The sequence below is a fragment of the Pipra filicauda genome, unplaced genomic scaffold (genome assembly GCF_003945595.2).
Source record: "Pipra filicauda isolate LSUMZ 115617 unplaced genomic scaffold, ASM394559v2 scaffold492_size439525_pilon, whole genome shotgun sequence".
NCBI lineage: Eukaryota > Metazoa > Chordata > Aves > Passeriformes > Pipridae > Pipra > Pipra filicauda.
In genome coordinates, this window is record NW_024104634.1 from 403,224 (window position 1) to 429,024 (window position 25,801).

Here is a 25,801-nt window from a genome sequence, read left to right on the forward strand (position 1 = left end):
AGATCATTCTGCATAGTAGTCATTAATTTTGTAGAAGTAATACTTTGCAGTTTACTTTGAAAGAGAAGTCCTGAGTGTCCTGACGTTGCACAAGTGTCAAATGCTTCTTTTCAGACTTCAGATCCAGACTGGGGGCTGAAACAAAAGTCTGCTTGGTCCATTCATTGCCACCTATAGTGTGAGGATGTGCTGCTTTGCAGACCCACCTGCTTGTGATGATAAGCTCTTCGTGAGTGGTTGAGCTAAGCCATCTTTATCACTTGTCTCTGCCAACCTGGTCCGCAGAGTTGCTTCCCTCTAGCCCTTGCGTTCTTTCTGGAGGAGACACTGAGCAAACACTGCCTGCTGCATCACACAGCTCAGGAATCTGAGCTCCCGCTGCTGTGACGGATGAGTAGCCAGGTCGTCCCTGCAAAAACAGCGAGACAAGAGTGCTTCGTCCTGCCTTCTTCTCCAGACAGGCAGCGTTAGCCAGGCAGGGACAGTGAGCTCAGCCGCTCCTGCTGCCCTCGGGAGTGGAAAGGCGGCTGCCTGGGGCAGGAACAAGCAGCCACTGTCGCGGAGGAGCGGGAGCATCCCTGAGCGGGCTTTGCCTCAACAGGAGGCAAGAGTTTCCTGTTGAAGAAGCTGTGCTTCTCTACCAGCTCTGTCAGCACAAAAACCCATGGCACCTTCCTAGGAGTGTAATTAAAAAAAAAAAGATCGATCTGGCAAACTTATCCTTCTTCCCCTTGGATTTGTGCTGGGGGCTTTAAAAACCCCACAGAAAACAAAACATTCTTTTTCCTCCTGGCTCATGCTCTCGGACTCTTCGGAATTTCCAAGGCTGCCGCTGGCGCTGGAGGGCGGCAGAACCGCCCCGCTCCCGCCCTGCTCCGCGCCCGCCGCCGTTTGAACAGGGACATGGCGGCCGGCGCGGGGCCGGTGGTGCTGCCCGAGGAATGGCGGCTGTACCTCGTCTCCTCCCGAGTCGCCACCTTCCGCAACTGGCCCTTCACCGAGGGCTGCGCCTGCACGCCCGAACGGGTGAGCCGGGAGCGTGAGCGCGGGGCCGAGGGAGCGGGGCGGGCAGGCGCTGACGGGACCTTCCCGCCTTCCTTGTGCCCGCAGATGGCGGCAGCGGGTTTCGTGCACTGCCCCAGCGAGAACAGCCCCGACGTGGCGCAGTGCTTCTTCTGCCTCAAGGAGCTGGAGGGGTGGGAGCCCGACGACGATCCCCTGTGAGTACGGGGTGGTTCCCCTGGCCCCTTCCCCGATCGGCGCCGCTCCCGACGGCGGCGCCGCTCCGGCAGCGGGAAGCGCTGCTGGCAACCGAGGTGCTCGGCAGGGGAGAACAGCTGCGTGTGGCTTGTTGGGAGCTACTGTCTTCCATTTTCTCTTCCCCCTCCCCCGTCTTTTCAGGGAGGAACACAAAAAACACTCTGCGGGCTGTGGTTTTCTTTCCCTTCCGAAAGAGCCTGCTAACCTGACACTACAGGAGTTCCTGAAGCTGGACAAAATGCGAATGATAAAGGCAATTGTACGTACACAGCGTACACAGAGACCGTAATGTATCTCTAATCTCCTGTAATGTTGGAAGAGTTACTTAGTTTCTAGTCTTGGGATTGTTTTGCTGGACTCCTTGTTCCTTATCACTGCGTTGCCAAAGTGCTTTGTTGCTTCCAGACTGGGGCTGGATGAGGTGGTGTGCCCATTCCTGGTCCTCAGTCTCTGCTCTGTGCGAGATGTAGCCTGATTTCCCCTTGAAGCTCGACGATACTAAGTCTTCTACTTAGTAGTAGGCAGTAATGTACTATTTTCACTTTCTGCAGAAAAAAGAGATTTCTCAGAAGATGACCGAGGTTGAAGATGCAGCCAAGAGCACACGTTCTAAAATAAAGAATCTGGCCTAGACTGCTGCAGCTTCACACTTGCTAGTGACATCTTTCTTGTAAATGTACTGTGGCACTGCCACTGTGACTGAATGGCTGTGTTTCCCAAGGCTGCTTCCAGACTGGCTGTCTTGAGAAGCAGGCTGAATTCTGCTTCACTCACCTGAGTCTGTCTAGGAAGTACCTGTGGTTTGATATATTGCATACATAATCTTTCTCTGCACGGATTCTCCTAATCTTTCTGTTGGTTTTACTAAGGACTGCTGCTTGTAGGTTTACTTGTTCTCTTTTTTCTTTTTTTTTTTTTTTTTGAAACCCAGCTGTTTAGAGATATTGCTGTATTGTAGAGATCCTGGTAGCTCTGGTGTTAAAACATATTTCTGGCAAGAATTGACAGGCATTTCCATTTTTGTACTGGATATACCAATGCTTTAGGATATTTTGGGACATGAAAAGGGGAAGGATTTTTAAAAATCCTTCAGGGATTTAGGATTGTGGCTAATAACATTGCTGTTCTGCCTTCAACTTTTATCTATACATAGATCAACAGGAGGCAGCAGCCAACTACAAGTAGAAGTTTACAAGGATACCAGGCACACTAAGCTTTGGTATAATTCAAAGTAGTTTTACTCGATTTTCTGGAGGAAAGGAATCTGACCTTCAATGCAATGGGCTGCACTGAATGCAGTTTTAACATCAAAAGGGAAAATAAGATCATCAGCCTCAGTGCTGTTGCCCAAGTGTCAAACTTTTTTAAGCAGCATTCATTAGGCATTAAAGACATTTCAAAGACATTCAAATTTATTTGTGCCTGGGAAGGTTTGGTTTGTCCCCTTCCTTGCACAAGTTTGGAAAGGAAAAGAAATTTGCAAAACAGAGTGCAGTCAGTCAGAAACTGCTCTGACCTGCTGGAAAGGAATGGGGGGAATCTTGGAGAAAATATTTGACTGTTACAGGGCCCAATCTGATCGTACGGGGTTGTGAATTTTGCGACAGAACTGAACACGTGATTACATGCTCCCAAAGTCAAGGAACCTCCAGCTCTATTTTGGGAAAAAGGTTGTTGTAGTAACACGTTGACAACACCAGTGCTCCTGAGTTTCATAAGTTTGTTCAATCTTCTCTGTCCGACCTTACTTGGAACAATGAAATAACCTCATTATTTCCAGTTGTAACAGCCAAATCATATGCTGATTGCCCTTCTGCGTTCTTCTTTTGTATGTTTGCATTGCAGCTGTAAATAAAGAACAAATTGGTTTCAAATACTTAAATTCATTTCAAGTTACTGGACTTTGTGAAGTGGCTTGTAGGTAAATGTTGATGCGGAGTAACTTCAGAATTTGTGTGCCTCTTCCTGCAGGGACAGTGATAAGACCACTGAGCCTTGGACAGGCTCTGGCCCTTCAGTAGTGCCAATTAGGTCTGTGCAGGCAGGCTGTGGGTAGCCTGCAGCTGAGCTAGAAGCCCAGCTACAGTACATACCGTAACAGGACTCGGATGCTCTCCTGTCCCTCCAGTCCAAGCAGAACTGCCTCATGGAGAGCTGTGTTGTTGTGCCTGCATAGGAGGAAAGAACAATGTACTTATTACCAAAGGAAACTATCCCAGTACATGTCTTAGCATATAAAACTAAGGAAAATGAATAGGATACAGAATACATTAGAAGTGTGGTAGGCTTTAGTGAGGTTTATCATATAAATGGATGGGGGAAGGAACTGAATAGAACAGCAGCTTTTGTAACAGCAGTTACGAGAAGTCTTCAAAACTGCCAGCTGAAAGAAGAACTGTGGATACTGTCCTTGAAAGGAGCTCCTCAACTACATATTTGTGTCAAAGGAGGGGTGGGAGGTTAGTTCTAAAATTGGAGCATGTGTGCTTTTTTTTGGTAAAACTTCAAAATACCCAAGGCAGAGAATCAGTGCTCACTCACAGTCCTGACTGCTGGTCTATGTCGGCACCTTTCTGCACAAGGAGGGAGATTGCTTCTGTGTGCTTGTTAAGGACAGCAACTGTGAGAGCAGGTTGATCCTCGTCGCTGATGCAGTTTGGGTCAGCTCCCTAGAATGCACAGCAGAGGGAAGGTGAACTGTTAAAACCCATACAGATTCTTCAACTTCCGTGTTGCTTTAATATTATGCCAATTCAAGTTGGCAAGTGGGCTTTATGCTCAAGACAGAGAAATGTTAAAATTGTGTTGTTTTGCTTCTTCATGTTTCTTCTGAAAATGTTTGTCATCTCCTAGCTCAAGGCCAGAGTAATGTATATAATAGCAGTCAAATCAGATTCCACAGTCAGGGTGCACCTTACCCTACCACACAGCAAAAACTTAGAGGTTATGCTTGCTTTTTTCCTATAGAGAGGACTTGACCCTAAACTATAAAACTTTCTGCTTGGCCTTGACAAACAGAGAAGAATGCCTTATGCACCCTAGAAATTTGGGGAGAACATATATAAATGTAAAATAGGTCGCATCTTCTCGAAAATGCTCTTTTAATCTGAAGACTATTACGAGACTGTTGCCTCCTAGGCATAAAGCTAAAGTTGCATACCAGGCTAATATTCTGTCAGTAAATGGTCAAAGAATTGAAAAGGGAAACTTCAGCAAGCAATAACTTACTTCACTGAGCAATTGTTCTATAAAGGTGATTCTTCCTTTTCCATTTGGACCCAGTTCATCCAGTAGTTGTCTGGATTCTGGCTGTGGAGACACAGACAGTAACATTTCACATAGTGAAAACTAGGCCATATCCTGCCTTTGAGTAAAGGTGAAAAATGCACACAGTGGCTTGAATGCAATGTATCTGAGCCTCATTATTGCTAATCCATGACTCTTCTTTGGGAATGTCTTTTTCAATATCAGCAAGTGTTTGGTGACCCAGGCTAATACCTCACTATTGAGGTCTTGATTCAGCAAATGTGTCTGAAAAATATTAGGTTTACATCAATGCAGCTCTCCAGGGCTGTATAAAGATCTGCTCAGCCCAGTAAAAGTGCTATATTTAGGATTAAAATTTGAAGCTTCCAGAATTTGTGAAAGTATTTTATTTAAAAAATGCGTATGCTTTTTCTCACAGAAGTTAGTTTACTAAATCTTAAAACAACAAACAATAAAATGTAAAACCTTTAATTTCTTCCCAGGCTTCCACCTCGTTCTTCTCCAAGCATTTTTCTCTCTGGACTTATATCACAGAGCTATGTATCTTCTCCCACCTGTTGGGATAGCTAACTGTTCCAAGCTTAGATTAATGTACATTTCCCTTTTGAAACTTTCCATGTCATTACTGACAATCGGTTTAGTAGGCCATTCTTTCAGGAAGTTTGGTCTCTAGTGGAAGTGAAGCCTTGCTTCTGGAATTAAACTAGGCCTCAATTATGCTGACATCTCAGCTTAATGGGAAAATGGAGTTGACTTAAAAGCTTGTTAGGTAGATCATCTTCTCCCGCCTAGTTCATAGACATACTGTGCCAACAGTAGTTCCAGCACAGTACATCAGTGGAGTCAAACATAGTAAAATCAAGAGAGGTTGACAGTGCCTTCATCTGATACTGCTTCTGAAGAAGTATCATAGTGTTCTGAAGAAAACCTATAACAGAATCAGTCTCCAACAGTGTTTTGGCCTAAAGTACATCATCACCATCATGGCTAGACTTCGCGAACAAAGATTTGGGAAGGGCTCTACCCACATTTGTTACAAGCGTGCTGGTGGCTAAAAAGGCCAATACGAGACAAACACGTCCGGTTGCAAAAGGCACAGCAGAAAGACTCCTTAGGTGGTATATTCTGCAGGGCACGATTCTTTCTGCGTTGTCTTTTCTCCTCCTGCGTGCTTTCTCAAAGGCATCAGTAGCGTTACACACAGTGTGTCTCCAGACCTCCCGACTGGAGACCAGAGTAGACCAGTTATGTTGATCAATATGGCCAAGGCTGAGATGTTGTTTCATCTCAAGATAAAAGGGAGTCCTTTTATCTTCTCTTCTGGGCTCCTCTCATGCGGCAGCCAGAGGCAAGTTCACCATAAAGCATGATCTTAGGGAGGCGGTGGTCCTTCATCCTGGAGACGTGCCCTGCCCAACGCAGCTGTGTTCTCAGCAACATGACCTCAATGTTTGTGACTGCTGCTTGTTCTAGAACAGATGTATTAGTCACATAATCTGACCAGTGGGTGTTTAGGATTGTATGAAGACAGCGTTGATGGAAGTGTTCTAAGAGTTGCAGGTGGTGGCGGTAGATGACCCATGATTCAGATCCATATAAGAGAGTAGACAGCACTATGGCTCTGTAAACACTGATCTTTGTACTTTTCTTCAAGTGTTTATTTTGCCAAATTCTTTTATGAAGCTTTCCAAAGGCACTATATGCCTTTGCTAACCTGTTATCTATCTCTCCGTAAATCTTACCGTCTGAGGAGATGAGGCTACCTAGGTAATTAAACTGCTGGACTGATTTGAGCACTGATTCGCCAATGGTGATATGGGGATGATGGAAGAGTTCTGAGGTGCCGGTTGATAGAGAACTTCTGTCTTCTTTAAACTGACTTCCAGCCCAAAGAGCTCAACAGTGTCTGCGAAGCAGGATGTTAAACGCTGCAGAGCTGCTTCTGTGTGGGCGACAAGGGCGGCGTCATCAGCATAGAGCAGCTCCCAGACAAGATGGTTTAAGGTCTTAGTGTGGGCCTTCAGTCACCTTAGGTTGAAAAGGCTTCCATCAGTACGGTATTGAGTGTAGATACCGTCCTGATACTCAAGGTCTGCCATGGCCCTTTGGAGCATCATGCTGAAAAAGACTGTGAATAGGGTTGGTGCGAGAACGCAGCCTTGTTTCACACCATTAGTTATTAGAAAGGGCTCAGAAAGTGCATTGCCATATCTGACTTGGTCGTGTTGATCCTCATGGAGTGAGATGATCATTTTGAGGAACTTGGGGGGACAACCTAAGGCCTAAAGTACAATGGGTATTGGTAAAATACAACGGGTTCAATAATGAGAGAAACAATCTAATTAAGCTATTAGTAGGAAAAAACATAGTTATTTTCAGTTCTGTAATAAATGTCAGTTACCAATGTTCAGGTTTTATATTAAGCTGGACTTTTATGCCCCGCCCCAGTCAAGGGGCATATTTTAACCCTTAAATGCCCTCCTTCATGTTAGTGCTGCTCTATAAATACTTTTTCTTGTATTTGCAGAAGATACTTACAGAGAGCTTATCTTCTTGTCCTGTAAGTGTTCTTGACTTTGTTCTCTTTATTTTGCCTCTTGAATGGAAAAGATTACAATCATCTTTGCCTACCAGAAAGGAAAACAAGTGTTAATTCAAAGCAAAGTCAGTATCCTAACTAGAATTTGTGGGAGAGGTCTGGAAATAATTTATCCACAATTAAAGCAATATTTATCAGTTTTCCACATGAGAAAGTGATGAAATATTTGTTGCAGATCATAGTGGTTTTAACAAAAGTTTTATACTCAGGCAGTCTGAAAAACTTGCTATTTTGAAATGAAGATTCAATGAAATGTGGAGTTTGGGGTGGTGGTTTCTTTTCTAACTAGCTGCAGCTATTCAACAGTTTTGACTCAGATTCATGAATTGTTTTGTCCAAAAACCTTATAATTTTTCAAAGCAGTCTGATTTCCAAATACTTAAGAACAAGACTAGAGGATCATCAGTAGATATATATGGCCATTATTTTTAAGAAACATAATCTATCCAATGTGCAGGAGGGTTGAGAAGGAAATTATGCAGCATGTGAGGATCATTTGTGAGGATCCAAGTGCCTGGAATCACAGTCACATTATTAACACTCCAAAAAACCAGCTCCCAGCGCCATGGCCGCCTCTTGCCAAGTCTCAGATTGGAAGCACAAAGTGGATGAAACCTATATGGGAATTGAAGCATGTCAAATGATTCTATAGCAATTTCTGAATTCTAATGCTGACTTTACAACTAGTTGATTTAATGAAAATCTAAATCCAATATGAGATGCCTAAAATGCTGAGCTCTTACTGACACCAATGGGAGATGCAAGTTAACATCATCTGTGAAAACTAGGTCTAGAATTAATATATTTCATCATTTCTTATCTTTGCCAAATATGCCCCAGCTGAAGTCCATGGCACAGCTCACAAGCAGAGATCATATTGATATTTATGGCTCCTATTGTAAAAGAATATGGGAAACATCTAAAGCTTTATCGCTATAATAAAAAAACTGCTATGAGCTATGGCTGCAGTTAACTGGTCTCAGCTGCTCTCTAGGGATGAAGGATTCCTAAGAATTTTTGAGAGAGTCTGTATGTTACTTAAATCTCAACTTGGACACAATTTGAAACTTCAAGATCAAGTTAAGCAGGTACAGAATATCCCAATATAGTAGTTTACCCACCTCAGTGTCTAAGCTTCCAAGCTTTACTTCTTTATTCCTGACTGCTATATTTATGGTCTATTGTAAAGACAGGGGAAAAAAAATCTCACCAAAACTGGTCTGATTCCTATCCTGTCCATTTCTGACTTCTGTTACAGTATTCAGGTAATGACTGCTGAACTTCACTGGTTTATTAGTATGAATATCCTGTAGAATCATCAAATGCAGGCAGTTAATAACATTATCATGTAATGCTGTTATAAGCTTGCTGTGGCACAAAACAGTGCTGTTTGCATATAGGAAAATACATAGGCTTTAATATCAGTGTCAAATTACCACAAGACATTATCATATGTAATTGAACATTGAATTTTGAGGCAATATAATGTAGCAATTTTTTCTAAAATTTGTTTTGATTTAGGAAAAAAAAAGGTGATACAACCTGACTTAAAGAAATGAAGATTCTTATCCAAATGAAAGTGTTTCTACCACTTGAGAGATTTGATTAACTCCTCACTTTTGAAATGATGTGATATACCTTTTCAGGCCCCACATCACAAGGTAAGCTTGCTAAGTTTCTACAAAAGAGATTTAATCTGAATTTCGGATTTTTGAAACAGTAGATTTTCATCTTTGAAACGCTGGAAATGAGGGTGGATTTTGGAACAAGGTAATTCTGGAGATAGGGATTCCAGATTCTGAATACAGTTAACAGGAGCTCCGACAAACATTATCTCCAAACTACTGAAAATTACTAAGCTTGTTTCTTAAGAGCACAGTTTGCAGGCTGAAGAGAAGCAGGATCTAAGATCAAAAGCTCACCATCAAAAGCTAGAATCATCAAACAACATCAGCTGAAAGAAGAATGTTAATAGCAACTAACGAAATGCAAGATGATAGCAACATAACCATGAAGTCTGGCTTAATCAGATAAAGATACCTGTTCATCCAGCTCCAACAGAGAAAGAAAAAGATTTTTTTCTCTAAAGTGATAAGTTAACTTGCTCTGAATAAAAGAATTTCTTGTTTAGACCCAAATTTAAAATGTATCAGCATTACGCTTGCTGTCTAGTGACAGCTTTATGCCAGCTGCCTATCAACAGGCCTCATCCCCTGAACTGACCTTGTTAATAGCAAGAACATAATTCAGTGTAATAGTGACTTCATAGTCATCCTCACAGATGGTAGCAGAATTAATCTAGAAGGAAAGAGCAGCCATTAGTACCTCTTACAAAAAAAATACACAGAAAGAGTTTTAGGAATAAGTCTTGATGCTGATGTTTCTTATGCAGCCAATACACAAAATCACACATGGCCTTTGCCTGCTTGTGATACTGTAACCAACACTTCCCATGTAACTGAGAAAGGGGTAGGTGTCTTTTGAGCAATTCAGAGTAACTGAAATGCCAAGTGAATCCAAAAGGTGTAATGAGGCTAAATTTCATGATAGTTTAGTCATTCTCCACCAAGATTTTGCAGCTGCATGGAAGGCTGTGTCATTTTTGGGACTCCCAACTCCAGGAGAATTGGTTACTGCTCTAGAAACGCCAGTTTGTGGAAGCACAGTGTGTATTAAAATGTGAGCAACTTTGTATATCAGTTCATTCAGACAGTACTACTGGCAACAAGTCTATCAAAGTCATACAAAAATGAGTTCAAGGAGGATTATAAAGAAGTGGAATGAAGCTCACAAACTTATATTGCAGATAGTTAACATCTGCTTTGAACCATTTCTGTTACTTTTGGGGGCAGTGGTTTCAGGACAATAGAATGACAACAGGCCAAGAAGCAGCAGGAATAGCCTTCTCTAGGCAATTTTATATTTTTCAGGCCTATCCTTTTGAATCCTCTAGCAAAGGAAACAAGTTGCAGTGGACCTATACTCCAATTCTATTAAGCAGATATTCTAGTTATAGTTGTACTACAGCTTCTGAACATACTGGTGGACAGTAGGTCTCAGTGGATATAGATTCAGGTGCAGAGTATCTACTGGAGTCTAATCCCTCCCCAAAGTGTTACTTGACAAATGACAATTACCTTTCTGACCCCCAGTATTCATGAGCCTTTCTGTAGTTGCTTCTATGTGCTAAAATTGGGGGAGAGGGGATGTACTGGTGTGTCACTTCAGTTAGGACAGGCTAGGAAATACTGAGCTTAAATTGTAACAGGGGAGATTGAGATCAGACACTTCTCAGTAATTATGCCAGTTCAAGGAGTTCCCAAACCCACTTCTGCCTGCATCCCACCTCCAGCTGCTCACTGCCAGCTTACTTTGTGCTATCACTGCTGCCCCTTTTTACCTCCAGAGCTGTTTTTTGCCTAGGGCAGTCACTGATCCTGTTCACAGGACTTTGCTTCCAGCAGTGTGCTGCCGGCACAACCACTCGTGGCAATGTGAGAGGATGCAGCTACCAAAGAAAGCAATACAGTACTGCAGCTGAATAGCAACAATAGCTGAGTGCAGAAAAGGACTGTGTGGGCCAATTGCAAAATCTCCATTGTTGGTAAGTTTGAAAAGCCTCAAGAGAAATATCAGTCAGGAACAGTTTAGACAGTTGATCCTCCCTCAAGTCAGAGACCAAATGTTGTCTCACTCATACCAGCCCTATCTTCTAGGACTCTGTGGGTCCAGTTTGCACCTTCTTGCTGTCACCCCTTTAATCATTTTAATGCAGTTTGGTGACATCCTGAAGACTACCTCTCCAGTAAGAAAAGCACTATTCTGTTCCTGTAAAACTGGTATAGTTCACACTAAAAGTAGACTGTATAGCCAAAGAGAATAGCTGCTATCTGCTGCTATCAGCCTGGAGCAGAGGCGAGCACATCACTGAAATCACATTTCTAGCAGGGCTTATTTAACTGAGCAACTATATAGATGCCATTGATCTCTTCTTTTTCTTGATTGCCTTCTGTGGGGTACTATAAAACAGCTGAGCAAGGGCTTTCTCACTTTCCTTACAGCTGTTAGGTAAAAGAAGAATAGAATTAACAATAGGAAAGAAAGGAGAAAAAAATCTTCAATAAAAGACTGAGCAAAAAATAGAACAACAAAACAAGACAAATTACATACACAAACAGGTCAACATCTAAAGAAAAGGGAGACATTTATTTTTCCAGAGTTTATCTAGCAGCTACAATAATCTTTTCATGATCCTTCATAGGAAGATATTACTCACAACCTCCTTCCTACCTTTCCCATTCGAGGTTCTCCAATCAGTGCTCTGAATTCAAGGTTGTTCTGAGCATAGCTTCTAAGGTGAGCACAGATATGATCCAGCTGTTTTCTCCAGTAACCTGATCAGAGAGAGTTAAGCAGGAGAAAAATCCTTAAAATGTGATTAACATTTCTTCTAGTTAAGTGATGGAAGATTTAAAAGATAGCATAGTTTCACCGAGATACAAAAAAAATTTGAATTTTTTTGGTAGAAAGTTCATCTAATCAAAAAAACGAGAAGGAAGGTACACCCTAAAAAAACCCAGGTGAAACATTATCTTATTCATAGCTTATAATTCATCCTTAGGGCACCTTTATTCACAACAAAATTATATCTTGGATGTTCCTTGGGAGTCAAAACTAGTCCAATGTGAAGGTAGAATCTCACACTAATCCAGATCATAAGAAAAGAAAAAAGTAAAATATTACAATTAAGCAACTGTGTATTATTGAACCGGTTTTTAGTTGATTTGGAACAACTGACAGGTGACAATAAGCCAAATCTGAAAACTGCAGACACAGAAACTTAGCATATACAGCATTCTGGTCTGTGTAAGTTATTTTCCAAATAAATTCCTTTCAATTATATATGTGAGAGCTTATTAAAAGCTTAAGCATTCCTGCTCTTTTGCCTGTCAGAATCTCTGGGAGAGAGTCAGCATTCCTTTATGTGGATAGAAGGCATGAAATTTGAGAGGCTGAATGCGCCTGGATTAAAAACTCAACTTAAGCCATTTAGAGTTTTTTGCACCTCCTGTCCAAGCATTTTGGGAGCTACATTCTCTTTTCATCCGGAAAAGAAACAAAAGGACTTGTTCTTATTCTTAACTGATTGTTATCAGGATCTGGCTTATTTTCGGTTTTTAGCATACTTATGTGAAGTACACAGCATGATTTGTTTCATTGTAAATAAATTGTGTAGGCTTGGTAACCTCATTTAACTTACACAGTGAAGCTGTTCTGACCTTATCCTTTCCTTCAAGTTAAGTGAAGCCCCAAACAGTGTAAAGAAACCAAGCCAGAAAGAAAGTGCTGCTCTGACTTTTACAAGAGAAGGCAAGTGCACACAGACTTCTGTGCTTGGAAGACACTTTCAATATCGAACTGGTGTGTCAAACTAAAACAGCAAGTCTTATTTGTTAAGCAGCTTTAAAGGAATATAAAAAGAAGGATCCACAGAACAACATAAATTTTTCCCTGCCATGGTCTCACAAACAAAATTAAAAAATCTAAACTAGACTACTACTTGATGAGCAATCTATCCAGAGAAGTCAGTAATATTTGCAATAAATTGGTTCATAACTAGATCCCCAGATATTATTTCAAAAAATCCAGATGATTAGAAACATATTCTTGCATGGTTTTATTATAAGTCAAAGGAGTTTTTGGCAGCACTGATGGAATACTTGAATCCATGCTGCCAATAGTTGATTACACCTACATCACACTGATTTAATGTTCTAAACTTTACTTCTTTGTAAAGTTTACCTGGTAAATGTTTTGGCTCCTGTTCATAACAGACTGAAAGTACAGCAAAAAAAGAAATAGAGTACACACCAGAGGATTAGTGATTTGGTACTGCTGTCGTTTCCCCCTCTCTTAACTGCTCTGTAATTTTTTTAATCTTCACAAAAGGAAAGAAGGTTAGTTAATGGCTTATATGGTCAAGAAATAATAACCCCCACACATCTTATTTAATCACTTGTATTTAAAAGCTTTAATATCAAATGTCTGATAGTATTTTATTTGAAGAAATAATGGTCATATTTGGCATATATAAACAAGATTTTCCTGGGTGATAGTGTACAGTCTTGTTGATACAGATAGTTTCAAGCCATGTACACAGCTCAGCATCAAGGAAAGGAATAGCATGAACTGACTGTAAGAGATGTTTATTTATTTATGGAATGAAATGTGTTTCTCAGTCCTTGGCCGGGTCTAATGGAGAATACATTACACAGTGCAACTTCAACAAAGTTACCTCTGCTAAATGGATTAACAGAATTCAAAAAGCAGTGCAGAATTTCTTCCCAACCTTTCCCAGTGACAGCAGTTCTCACTCACAAGTCAAGAGCTGTACTTCTGATAGAGTTATACAAACGTTAGTGTTAGTCTTCTCTTGGCACTATTATGGGCCAATCCTTTATTATCTCTGATGAAATTATGCTTCCTGACATGCTGAGTCAAGTGTTGTATTTCCTACAGTGATGTCTAAGAGAATATGCCACATTTCAGAACAAGGGAGTAGGAACACAGATTTTCTTAGTGATTATTTTAAAAGTAAGAGTGCATGTGGATACAGATACAGACTTAAAAGAGGAATTTCTAACATTAATTAGCAACCTTTTCTACCCATTCCAATTAATTAATTAATTCCGATAGCAGCCTGAGAGGTTAAACGTCTAATTGTAGAAGAGCTAGAGATGAGAAACAGGATCTGAAAAAGTAACTGCTCCTCCAAACAATGCTTTGATGCTGTAATGATTTTAAATTAACTTGTCCTATGGATTGCACAGCTGGACTGCCCTGTGAGATTAAATACAACTTTGCAATTGGGCCATTTGTTAGATGCCTAATTAATACTGATGGACTGTCTTCAAGGGTTTGTGATCAAGAAAGCTTAAGTTGAAGATTTCCCAGCATAGTGAAACTAAAACCTCTAAAAATTATGAGCATTTAATGACAGCAGTCAAGTCATTCCACAAACAACAAACTGACCACAAAACTCACTGTGAAACAAAGTTGTCTGCAGTACTGATACAGCAGTCTGTGAGTGGACAGACTCTTCAATGAGTGATGTAGATGTACTGATACCCTTGAGGGCCTGGAAGAAGGGGTCTACAAGAGCTCTCAAGGTTTCTACCAACCCTATTTTTTGTAATCCTGTTAAGAATCCCTTCATCTAGTTAGGTTTTCTTTGCTTCCAAAACTTCTAAAATTTCCTCCACAACATCACCCCAAACAAGTTCTTCATGTAGACAAGCTTCATCATATTTTCAAGAGCTATGATCCCCTCAGTTTTGTTAATTGATACTCCCTGCAGGTGCCATTACAGGTCTAACTGAAATTCACATAGGAGGGTGCTGCGAGATGGGGTGGCTGTTCAGTGGTTTCCAATTCAAATGCAGGTTGTCTGCCCCTGTGTGGGATCTGAGGAAATCAAACTACTACCAAATTAGTAAGGCTGCACAGGGGTCAGTAACCACAATTTTGATATAGCTGACAGTTCTCTTTTATCTATTGATGGAGATCAGTGATTGAATTGTAAGGTGTTGCATTTACAAGTCACTGTAAATGGTGGGAAGAAAGACTTGTAAAGATCTAAATCAGTGTTGTACTGATGCCACATTCCATAAACTATAATATTTTCAAGAAAGAACAAGGTCATACATTGTTTAGAAAACATAAAATCAGAACTTCTAACCTTTTCCAGGACTAATGGCTGTCAGGAGAGGCTTATGATCACTCATCTTTTCCAGCTTTTCTTTTTGTGAAATCAGCTCAAGCTCTTTCTTTTCCAACTGTTTGCTAGACGGGTAAAAAAGTCCTATGGTTTGGGTTCCTTTATCTTCTCTTTCTGTTAGTTCTGGCCTTGATTTGGTCATGGAAACAGGATGAGGTTGCCAGGCAAATTGAGCTTGTAATTGTTTAGCCTGGGGGGTTGAAGGGAAAGTCTAAGTAATATAATTAGATATAATTAAATGGCTTACAAGCATAACTTAACTAGAACAGTACACAAAATTGTAAAGGAATGAAAAAGCTAGCAGGAAGAATCACTAACAATTCTTGATTTTAATTACCAGTCTGTAAGAACAATGCAACTTATCACAAATATTCAAGCAAAGTCAAAATTCTTCACAATTGCCAGAAGACTTGTATGCTTTTGTAGGGCAAAAGCTGGTCTTGCTAAATATTGTGGTCTTTCTTAAAACAGAGTTTTAAAAACACCGTTACATTTGTATGAAGGAATATCTTGTATCAGCATGCCACAAATAATTCAAAACTAATAGAATAAGCTTAAAGAGCTAAGTGTTTTGAAAAGCTGATTGTTTCTCACTTGCTATTTAGGATGAGGCTGGATTAAGGCCTTGGGCTAACGCTGCTCTTCAGCAGAAAGCAGAACAAACGTATCCTCGGTTTTGCCCTCATGCTCAAAGACCACAACATTGTCTTAAGGAAATGAATGGAGCTGTCCCAATCTATACCCGCAATGGACCATCCTTTCAGTTGTTTTGAAACCTGGCTTTGTAATACTGTGTGTCTTATTTCAGAAGATCCCAGTGAGTCCCCAGGATCCATAAGACTGCCTTTCGGAGAGCCTCGCCTTGATGGGGGCTCTGTGTAAACACCACAGGATAGGCAAAAGCGAGCATATGGCTGGTTGCTTGTACCACACTTGAAACAAGCAAAGTAGGATGGAGGAGGTCGAGGCTGGAAAGTTCAATGCAACACTTGTCACTAGAGAAGCATATGATGCATGGTTCAGGAATGATAAGAGCAGAGGAATGAATTAAAAGGAAGTAAAGTACCACTCCCTAAAGCTGTTAGATTAGGAATATTAATCAGGATACCAGATTGCTACTACACAGGCAGTTGCAACACAGTAAATCTTCAGATATTTCAGCACTATACCATGAAGGCAAACATTTTTTCAGACAGATCTAGCATTATGGTACGTTCAGTTTTAACATATACTTTCAAAATTACTTATTTTATTTGACAAAGCCCTGTAATTACTAGTCTGGTGCTCTTACACTGAATACTGACTGCAATTCTTTCCAGTTCAATTCTATCACCACTCCCACCCCCCGCATTCCCTGGTACAGTACAGGAGCAATGGTTACTGGATATAGGATAGTGTTTCAAATTTTATGTGCACTCATCTAACAGAAAATAAATTCTCCTTGAGTGTGTTCTTAGATTGAAACACTATAGAAGGGGAAATTGTTTACACAAGCTCTATTGAGAAGCAGTTAAGTACTTGTCTTTACCCAAGTTAATGAGGTCTTCAGCCAAAATGATTGCATGCATCATCTCATATCTGTAATTGCCTGTATAGGTGATTATAGCACAGTGTAGTTATGGGAAAACTTGCATTAGGTTAGCCTATACTTTAACCTTTGATGGATAAGTTACTTTGGCTGAGTACAGGGCTATTGCATCTCAGCTGATGTAATGAGCGATGCTCTTGACCCATGGTAATTTGTTAAGTTCTAAAACCTTAAGTCACTGACTGATGTCAACTAAGACTTTCATTTTTCCATACATAATCCTATGTGCTCTAAGCAAGTATCTTGATAATAATAATCTGTCTACTAGCTGACAAGAATTTTGCAAAGAGAAGCTTGAAATTGCTGCAGGTCACAGATAAGTGAAATCAGATTTGTACACACAAACATCAAGTGCACATGCCTTGGCTCCACACCAGTCACAGAAATGGGCATCACACTCTCCTTCCAAAAATGTTTGCTTGCTATTATCACAGAATCCCACTGAATGGCTGAGGTTGGAAGGGACCTCTGGAGGTCACCTGGTCCAATCCCTCTGCTCTGCCCTCTAGAAGGGCCACCTAGAGCTGCTTGCCCAGGGTCATGTTCAGATGGCTTTCGAGTATCTCTAAGGATGGAGAATCTACAACCTCTCTGGGCAACCTGTGCAGGTGCTCAGTCACCATCACAGTAAAAAAGTGTTTCCTGATGTTCAGATGGAACTTCTGTGTTTCAGTTTGTGCCCATTACCTCTGGTCCTGTTACTGGGCACTACCGAAAAGAGCCTGGGTTTATCTTCCTCCACTTTGGCCACAACAACCTCATGCAGCACTACAGGCTGGGCACAGAGTGGCTGGACAGCAGCCAGGCAGAGAGGGATCTGGGAGTTTGGATTGACAGGAAGCTGAACATGAGCCAGCAGTGTGCCCAGGTGGCCAAGAAGGCCAATGGCATCCTGGCCTGTATCAGGAACACTGTGGCCAACAGGTCCAGGGAAGTGATTCTTCCCCTGTACTCAGTGCTGGTGAGGCCACAGCTCGAGTACTGTGTTCACTTCTGGGTCCCTCAGTTCAGGAAGGATATTGAGGTGCTGGAGCAGGTCCAGAGAAGAGCAACAAGGCTGGTGAAGGGACTACAGCACAAGTCCTATGAGGAGAGGTTGAGGAAGATGGGGTTATTCAGCTGGAGAAGAGAAGGCTCAGAGGAGACCTCATCATTCTCTACAACTACCTGAAAGGAGGTGGTAGCCAGGTGGGGGTTGGTCACTTCCCCCAGGCACCTATCAGTAAGACAAGAGAGCATGGTCTTAAGCTCTGCCAGGGGAGGTTTAGGTTAGATATTAGGAAGAAATTCTTTACAGAGAGGGTAATCAGGCATTGGAATGGGCTGCCAGGGAAGTGGTGGATTCTCCATCCCTGGAGGTTTTTAAGATGAGACTGGATGTGGCACTTAGTGCCATGGTCTAGTAACCATGGTGGTAGTGGACCATTGGACTTGAAGATCTCAGAGGTCCCTTCCAACCCAGCTGATTCTATGATTCTATGATCTTCTTGCACCCTACCTTCAGATATTTATATACATTGATGAGATCGCCTCTGAGCCTTCTTTTCTCTAAGCTAAGCAGTCTCTGCTTTCTCAGTCTTTCCTTTAGACGCTCCAGTCCCTTAATCATCTCTGTGGACCTTCACTGGACTCTCTCCATTATGTCCATGTCTCTCTTGTACTGGGGAGCCCAGAACTGGACACAGTACTCCAGATACAGGCTCACCACAGCTGAGTAGTGGGGAAGGATCACCTCCCTTGACCTGTTGGCAACACAGTTCCTAGGGGCTTTGGCTTTCCTAACAATGCTCTGCATATTCCTCCCAGGTTACCTGTCCCTGCTTCCACCTTCTGTATATTTCCTTCTTATATATCTGAGTTTTGACAGGAACTCCTTGTTTATCCTTGCAAGGCTGCTGGCACTTCTGCCTGTCTTCCAGCTCATAAGGACAGACTCCTCTTGATCTTGGAGGAGGTGATCCTTGAATCACCTTAAATCATCACTAGTTTTCTTGGACTCCTCTTTCTGCAAGGCCTTATCCCATGGGACTTTTTCAAGCAGATTCCTGAAGAGGCCAAAGTCCATTCTCCTGAATTCCAGGGCTGTGATCTTGCTTTTGTCTCTGCTCTTTCCTCTCAGGGTCCCGAACTCCTGTTTTGTGGTCACTACAGCCAAGGCTGTCTTCGACCTTCACATCTCCAAGAAGGCCTTCTTTCCTTGTAAGTATAACGTCCAGCAGAGCACCCTTCTTCTCTGGTTTCTCAACCACTTGTGCCAGGGAGTTATCTTTGATATTTTCCAGAAAGTGCTGGATTGCTTATGCTCTGCTTTGTTGTTTGTCCAGTAGATATCAGGTGCCTAAAATCTCCCATGAGGACCAGGGCTTGTAAATGTGAACCTACTTCTACCTGTCTCCAGAAGGCCTCATCCACTGTTTTTTCCTGGTGAGGGGGCCTACAGCAGACACCACTACGATGCCACCCATAGAGGCACACAATCATAGAATCATTTAGGTGGGAGAAGACTTTTAAGATCATCAAGTCCAACTGCTAACCTAACATGGGAGCCATCGCTCCACACTCCACTGCTACATCATGTGCTCTTCAGCATGCATTCCTGAGCTTATGTTGTTCACTTTTAATCCTTAGTTCTATTCTAGGTGTTTTTAATCTTACTAACTCTTAAAGCTCTCATAATTATACAAAGCCAAGTTGGATCAAAATATTTGTAATGAAGTAATTTGTTTAGAAAAATGCATGCCAGGAGTTAAATCACTTTTATGTTACATTTGTTCTCAATTACCTTTATGCAGGTGTTGTTTTGGGGCTGCAGCTGTGGAGCTATTGGTGACTCACATACAATGCAAGTGGGTGTATTCATTGGCACAGGATGTCTGCATTCAAGACATGGTGCCATCTGAAGAAAAAGCCACAACACAGCATGTTAAGGACCTCAATGAAATCATTGAAGTTATAATGAGATTTCAGTATTTTCCTATCTGGAGTCTACATCAGCAGCAAAGTCACTTGAAACAAAGAAACTGACAACAACTGATGCTGATATTGATCCCTAAAGATCAAAGGCTATTGAGAAAATATGAACACATCTGGAAAGACAATGCTGAAAAGGTACTAAGTTAATTTTCAGTAAAATTAAAATGCTACTATAAAATATGTACAGGTAATTGAAATCCTCCTAATTATGAATCTCCTAAATTTTCGTTCGCGAAGCCTAGCCATGATGATGATGATGATGAATTATGAATCTAATCTAAACAGGCAGTGAATCTTCTCAGTCATTACTTAAAACTACAGCATTGCCCCAGACAAGATATCTTTCTGATGATATAGGAAAGGAGACACACCATTGACTTGTTAGATCAGGTTATTATCTCCTGGGAGGGGCTAACGGAAGACAGTTACAGGCACCACTGCAAAAACTTGGTGCTGTTACATATGCCCACACATGCCACTGTTTAAGGTTTCAGGAATATTAGATCGATCTTCTAAAGCTATGACATAAGCACTAGTTATTAGCTAACTAACTGCACTAGTTAGCATTGGAATAAGACACATATTCGACACAGGCAAATAAAACACAATTTACTTTTTCATTGTTTTCCCTATTAAAAAACATGGCACTTGAAGAAATCTATGGTTAATTTTGCTCATCATTTGAGAGTTTCATCAGCTCTACTGCTAAAGGTATTGAGCAGAACAAAACAATTAGAACAGAACTTCCAAATGAAAGTGCGACTAAGTAACAGGTTTGCCGACACTGAGTGTGTAACTTGCAGAGGATGTTGTTTACTCCAAAGATGATGTGTTGATTGTTATGACATTTTGCTGACCTGCCTTCCTTCAGGGAGTGGGAAGCGATGTGCCGGCACAGGTGGGATAGGAGATCCACATTTCTGACAGAAGTGAGCCAACGGATTAGACAGGCGAGGTGCAAAACAGTGTGCACATCTGAAAATAAGACCAAACTAGCTGAGCTTGTTTTAGTATTGCACTGCTGCATAATAATTAATAATCTGGAACTTGTTGTGACAGGACTTAGGCCACTGATTTCTCAGTTGTGGTTTCCAAGCTGTGATGGTCTACCAGACCATACCCCAGCATTCATGATATGAAGTTCTGAATTCTAAACAGTTTTGCAGAGTAGAAAGCTCTCTGGCTGCTATGGAATTTCATACTTTCTTCCTCACCATGAGGAGGTAAACATGTGAGGTAAACAGGTCTCCTGACATGCAGTCTGTATCAGGCCTCACTGCTGCAGCATGGGGAACCACTGATGTAGATCACAGAACCCTTCCAATACTGATAAGCATTACTATTCTGTGAGACTACTCCAGTGAGCAGTTTTCACCTGCAGCAGTAAGGCTGTAGTATAATTTGAAAAGATAGTTTATCCTCTGACTTTACAGGTCTTAGAAATTTTTTTTAAGAGATGATAAGACAGTTGATAACTGTGTATGGTAAAATGTAAATAAAACGACATTTAAGAGAAGGCCTTACCTAGATTATATTATTCAGTTATGAGCCAGTGTCTATCTTTGCTTTCCTAATATTTATAGAGGCCCACAGTATTACCAACTTGCTTGCAAAAGGTTCAGACACTTTCCGAAGGACAAATATGTTAAAAGGAGAAGTCACTTACTTAAGGAAATCTGTTTCCCTCTGGATCCTTGACACTTGTGTGCTTGCTAAGCTTTTCTGGTTTGTCACTGCAGAAGAACTTGCAAACTGAAATGAAGTTTCTTCATTAGCCCTTAGAAGCAAATATTTGCAAAATGCATATAAAAGTAGCAAAATCAGCTGAAGATGCTATTTGAAACAACAGGAAACAGTGCACTGAAATTCACTGCTTTAAGGAGCATCAACTGTACTCGATTCCCCCATTAGCTGCCTTAAGGACCCAGAGCTTCTTCCAATAAAAATAAATCAATCTCTTGCTATTTACTTTCATGACAGTACTACTGAATATTGAGTTTCAAATATTAACTTGACAACATACAGCAGTAGGTATTTGCTAATTGCACATTCAGTAACATAGCAGAAAAGAATTAGTAGGAATGTTAATTTTCTTTGCCTGGTTTTGTCTATACTGATAACTGTAAACTGCTTTGGGCATTCCTATTCTAGTATGTCATTACCATTAAATTTAAATCAGGACTGTAAAATACAGACAAAGGCTGAGAGATCTGAGAAATCACAAATCTTCCTATCTTCATTTTTTTAGACCTCTGTCCTGATGACAGTCTTACACAGTTTTCTTCAGCACCCCTTTGCTTACCTGTAATGATTCTGTTGGTGGTGCTGAGACAGATTCTTCTCTGTACTCTGTTGTTCCCAAATGACTGGCAAGGAGCTGTGGTCCTTGCAGGGATCTATGAGAAGTCTTTCTTTCTGTTTCCAAGATTAAAATTACAATTCTGTTATTCCACTGTCATTCACTTCATGCAGCTAATATATATCTTAACATGAATATTACATACTCTCGCTAAGCATATTAAAAAATGTATCTGACATCCAGATTTTGGGTTCAAATAAGCTGCACGGAATTACAGGAAACTGAACTAGAAGAAAAATCATGTCTCTCTGAAAAAGCCTACTTTTGTATTTTTCTTTATTTACAGTTTTATTCCTTCCTTCATGCTCAGAAAAACTCCAGCTCCTAAAAGTAAATTAATGAGTAAACAGTAGTACAATTCCCTGCTCTTAAACAGTCCCATTGCCATGGAATAACAGACTTTATCTACTGCGAAAATCTGGGTTAAACTCTAATTTGTGCTTTGTGTATTTATTTTGGAATCTTACTGCAAGCAAACATAGTAAAGAACTCTGTAAAGGATTTGTAATCCCACCAATTTAACAGCATTTTCTGGCACAAAGAGAAATACAGACTTGGGCCTTGTTATGTTGCTGAGAAATTAATGACATTTTAATAAGTTTTTAAGAAGTAATGTGAAATGTATGGAAGGTAAGTTTTGCTCTATTTGCAGTGTTGAGCAGAGGATGTTTTGTCCTCTGAGATGGTTTTAAAATTACCTATCTGATACAAGAGGAAAAGGTTACACTATTTTCTGCTAAAACAGAAGACTATTTCAGTTTTATGAAGTAATACTATACCTTGAAAGTCTTGGGGTGTTTCACCCCAGGCGGGCTTGATTTCCACATTCAGTCCATTCTTCCTTGATTTTGTAGTAAACATTCCACCTTCCTTATTCTAAAAGGTAATTCCATTTGAATTCCAGACGAAATTTTTGCTTTTGCTCAAATCCTCTCTTGCTACAAATTTAAGCTATTTATTTTCAATGCAAGCATTTGAAAAACTCCTATTATAAATGTATTTTTAAAACATTTGATGTGAATTGTTCATAAAATACCACTGGGGAAAAAAAGTGTCCCCTTGAAATTTTAATATTACAAAAAGGACCAAAGCAGCAAAGATGGGCAGACAGAGAAAATAAATATATTAATAGTATACACAGTTTAATCTCTAAGTAACATATATATAATATTTTATATTCACATAAGGGGTTACAATTGCTAAAACTTACCCGTGCGGCTATATCTTTTAGAAAATTCTTGTCATCATCTTCAACAGAAAAAAGGATGTTTGGTTGCTTGTACTCTACCAGAAACACCTTTGTTACGACTGTACTCTTCCTGCAGTCCCTGAAAATCAATGTTCACAAACCCATGTGCAGCAACGAGCCACTGATCAACATGGCTCATCTGGTTGAACATCTTTTCCAAGGTTGCCAGTTACTACTTCAGTTGATAAGTATAATCCTGGGTAATATTTAGGTAATAAAAAAATCTTCAATTCGCTAATACATGTTAAATTACAACAGTATCATTGAAATTGCTGTAAATGTGCAAACCACTCAGGATAAAAACATACTGGAAACAAGTGTTAATCTAGGTAGTGATAAAAAGAAAATACACATAGGCCTAGGTTTTGCATGTCCCTGCACAGGGAATATAATGTTGTTATATTCCAGCGCAAACACAAATGAAGGCTACCTGCAGGTGCTAACAACAGGGAACAGCAAGCACAAATCTCCAAGTGGAGTGGGAGTTTCTGCTCTGTTGGAAATAAAAGATAATGCAACACAGTCCAGACAGAGAATTTATGTGTCCTCTCTCTGTCTCTAAGTATGAAGTTAGTTTGGACAAAGTCAGTGGCTGTGCAGCAAAATCCAGTTTTCTTTCTATGTATTGTATTTTTACCTTACCCAACATTGTACTTAAGCTGTGAGGTTTGGCATTCTGTACTCCTTTGGGAGAAACTAAGCAAGTTCCTGGAAAGACCAGCTTCTATAAATCCATTGAAACACTGGATGACCCCAGAAAACACCATACTGGTTCCTCTGGTGTTTCTGATGACCACACTCAAAAGGATGAGCTCTAAGTATTAGCTTCTCGCCCACAGCCTCTATGGATCATTGGCCCACACCCACAGCCCAGGAGATAAACATCAGAGAGATAATTCAACCACACAAACATTTGGTGGATAAATAGTATTATGAGAATGCAACGTCAATGCAATTCCTAAAGATCATTTCAATTGCAAACTGGCTGTGGAAAGGGGCATTTCTCATGGAGTGCCTTAAACAACATGGCTACAAGCTATGACTGAGATATCTGTCCCTTGCCAAAACAGGACTAAAATAAATAAGTTACTTACTTTGTAACTGCTAGTGCCTTGACCACTATTTTCCCAACTGGTAATATGATAGGACCCTTATACTTAAAAGTGTTACACTCTCCATAGCCAGGTTTCCTAATGAGTTCTGGTTTACTTCCATCTAAAGTGTAATAAATAGAGACTTCAGGTGTATCTGAAACAGAGAAAGTAGTTATTCAAACTGTATTCAACCTTGGAAAAACAAGCTCTGCACTCCAGAGTACTCACTACTGTGCTTGATTTTTGTCACATAAACAAAATAGAGCAGTTCCATAAATGACTGAATGTTTGGGACCAAAACTCTTTCTGCCATGAAATATCGGTTACTCAATAGACACAATTTCATTATGAGCAACATTTCTTATATCAAAGTAGCTGGGCAATGGTTTTGTATGAAAACATTACAGCAGCTTATCCATTCCAATGACAGAAAAGATATTTTCTGCCATGGTGAAAGGTGACATTTTAAAACACGTAAGGAAAACATTGGGGGTGAGCCTGGCACATGATATTTTCAAGCACTGTTTTTGCAGTCAAAGCAAAATGTAACAGGTTAAAACTTCGACCTTGGAAGCAATTAAGACTGCTAACACACATAACTTGTATGTTGGTAATATTACTTGAATGCATAAAATTACACGCAAGTATATTTGGCTCATCAAAAGCTGTTGGTTAATTTTGTAAGTTCCTTAATGAAATGCACACTCATAAAAATCATAATCAAACGTGAAGAAAAGTATAGAGGCTAAACAATTCAAACGACCACAGAAATAAAGACTCTTATTCGTACCTGATTTTATTTCTACGAGAGTATTTGTGTCTATTTCATGTTTAGCCTTCCCTGGAAGAGGGATTCGAAGTGGTATGACCTGAGGAACTGAGACAGAGCCAGCTGTCATTTTTCTCAACAGCAATCTTTAAAATAGAAAAATAAAAAGGCAGATAATAATTTTCCTAAACAGAAGAATGCACTGAGAAATACAGTCTTTTAACATGATCTCTTGTCCTCGTTTTTTTCTCTTAAGAGAGAACATTGGATTCTTTAAACTGTTATTTGTCATTAATATTTGCATGATTTTCACACTGAAAAGGGGCAACATCCTACTTCCAACTCATTCTCCTGTTGCAGAACTGTGAACAAAACTTGAGATGAGTACTGTGAGGGAGACTCCACAGCCTCTCTGGGCAATCTGTGCTCGATCACCTGCACGGGCAAAGTTGTTCTTCCTCATGTTCAGGTGGTACACCACCGAGAAGAGCCTGGCTCCATCCTCTTGACATCCACTCACCAGCTACGGGCGGATCAGATCTTTACCTGACTCGAGGGAGCTGATAGGTTTTCCCTCAAGGCCCCGCCTGCTCTTGGCACACCTGGACCAAGGCACGCTGTGCTCTGTTTCAGCCTCCTGGGACCGCATCCCTGGCGGGAGATGCACGGTCCCAGCGGCATCCCCAGCGCGCCCGGCTCGCGCCACAGGGCGGCCAGGCCCCGCTTTCCGTCCCCTTCCGGCCCAGCCTGGTCCCCCGCCCCGCTCCATCCCTGCTGTGCCAGCCCCGCTGCCTCCCCGCCGTGCCGGCCCCGCTCACCCGCCCGGCCCCGCCGCCGTCCCGTTTCCACGGCCGCCGCGCGCCGGT

The 25,801-nt window shown here is 41.0% G+C and overlaps 2 protein-coding genes across 5 annotated transcripts; one reads left to right on the forward strand and one right to left on the reverse strand.

Moving 5' to 3' along the window:
- The first annotated feature begins 872 nt into the window (after window positions 1–872).
- Window positions 873–3,142, forward strand: LOC113989368 (baculoviral IAP repeat-containing protein 5-like). 2 transcript variants are annotated; one of them, XM_027723872.2, is made up of 4 exons: window positions 873–1,026; window positions 1,111–1,220; window positions 1,402–1,519; window positions 1,812–3,142. In XM_027723872.2, exons 1-4 carry the CDS (start codon window positions 904–906, stop codon window positions 1,890–1,892), a joined length of 432 nt encoding a protein of 143 aa, XP_027579673.1. In that variant the 5' UTR covers window positions 873–903; the 3' UTR covers window positions 1,893–3,142. The 2 variants fall into 2 exon arrangements, with proteins under 2 accessions (XP_027579673.1, XP_039242500.1); XM_039386566.1 differs by having other exon boundaries at window positions 873–1,220.
- On the reverse strand, window positions 2,481–25,777 carry DZANK1 (double zinc ribbon and ankyrin repeat domains 1). 3 transcript variants are annotated; one of them, XM_027723866.2, is made up of 18 exons: window positions 25,754–25,777; window positions 24,957–25,081; window positions 24,167–24,320; window positions 23,034–23,151; window positions 22,603–22,699; window positions 21,767–21,879; window positions 21,131–21,216; window positions 20,322–20,439; window positions 19,274–19,387; window positions 14,865–15,093; window positions 11,417–11,520; window positions 9,350–9,424; window positions 8,337–8,433; window positions 7,066–7,154; window positions 4,489–4,569; window positions 3,802–3,929; window positions 3,354–3,428; window positions 2,481–3,105 (listed from the first exon to the last, which is right to left on the reverse strand). In XM_027723866.2, exons 2-18 carry the CDS (start codon window positions 25,063–25,065, stop codon window positions 2,985–2,987), a joined length of 1,908 nt encoding a protein of 635 aa, XP_027579667.1. In that variant the 5' UTR covers window positions 25,066–25,081; window positions 25,754–25,777; the 3' UTR covers window positions 2,481–2,984. The 3 variants fall into 3 exon arrangements, with proteins under 3 accessions (XP_027579667.1, XP_027579665.1, XP_039242499.1); XM_027723864.2 differs by lacking the exon at window positions 25,754–25,777 and adding an exon at window positions 25,482–25,611 and having other exon boundaries at window positions 24,957–25,043; XM_039386565.1 differs by lacking the exon at window positions 25,754–25,777 and adding an exon at window positions 25,371–25,413 and having other exon boundaries at window positions 24,957–25,043.
- Between the last annotated feature and the right edge of the window lie 24 nt (window positions 25,778–25,801).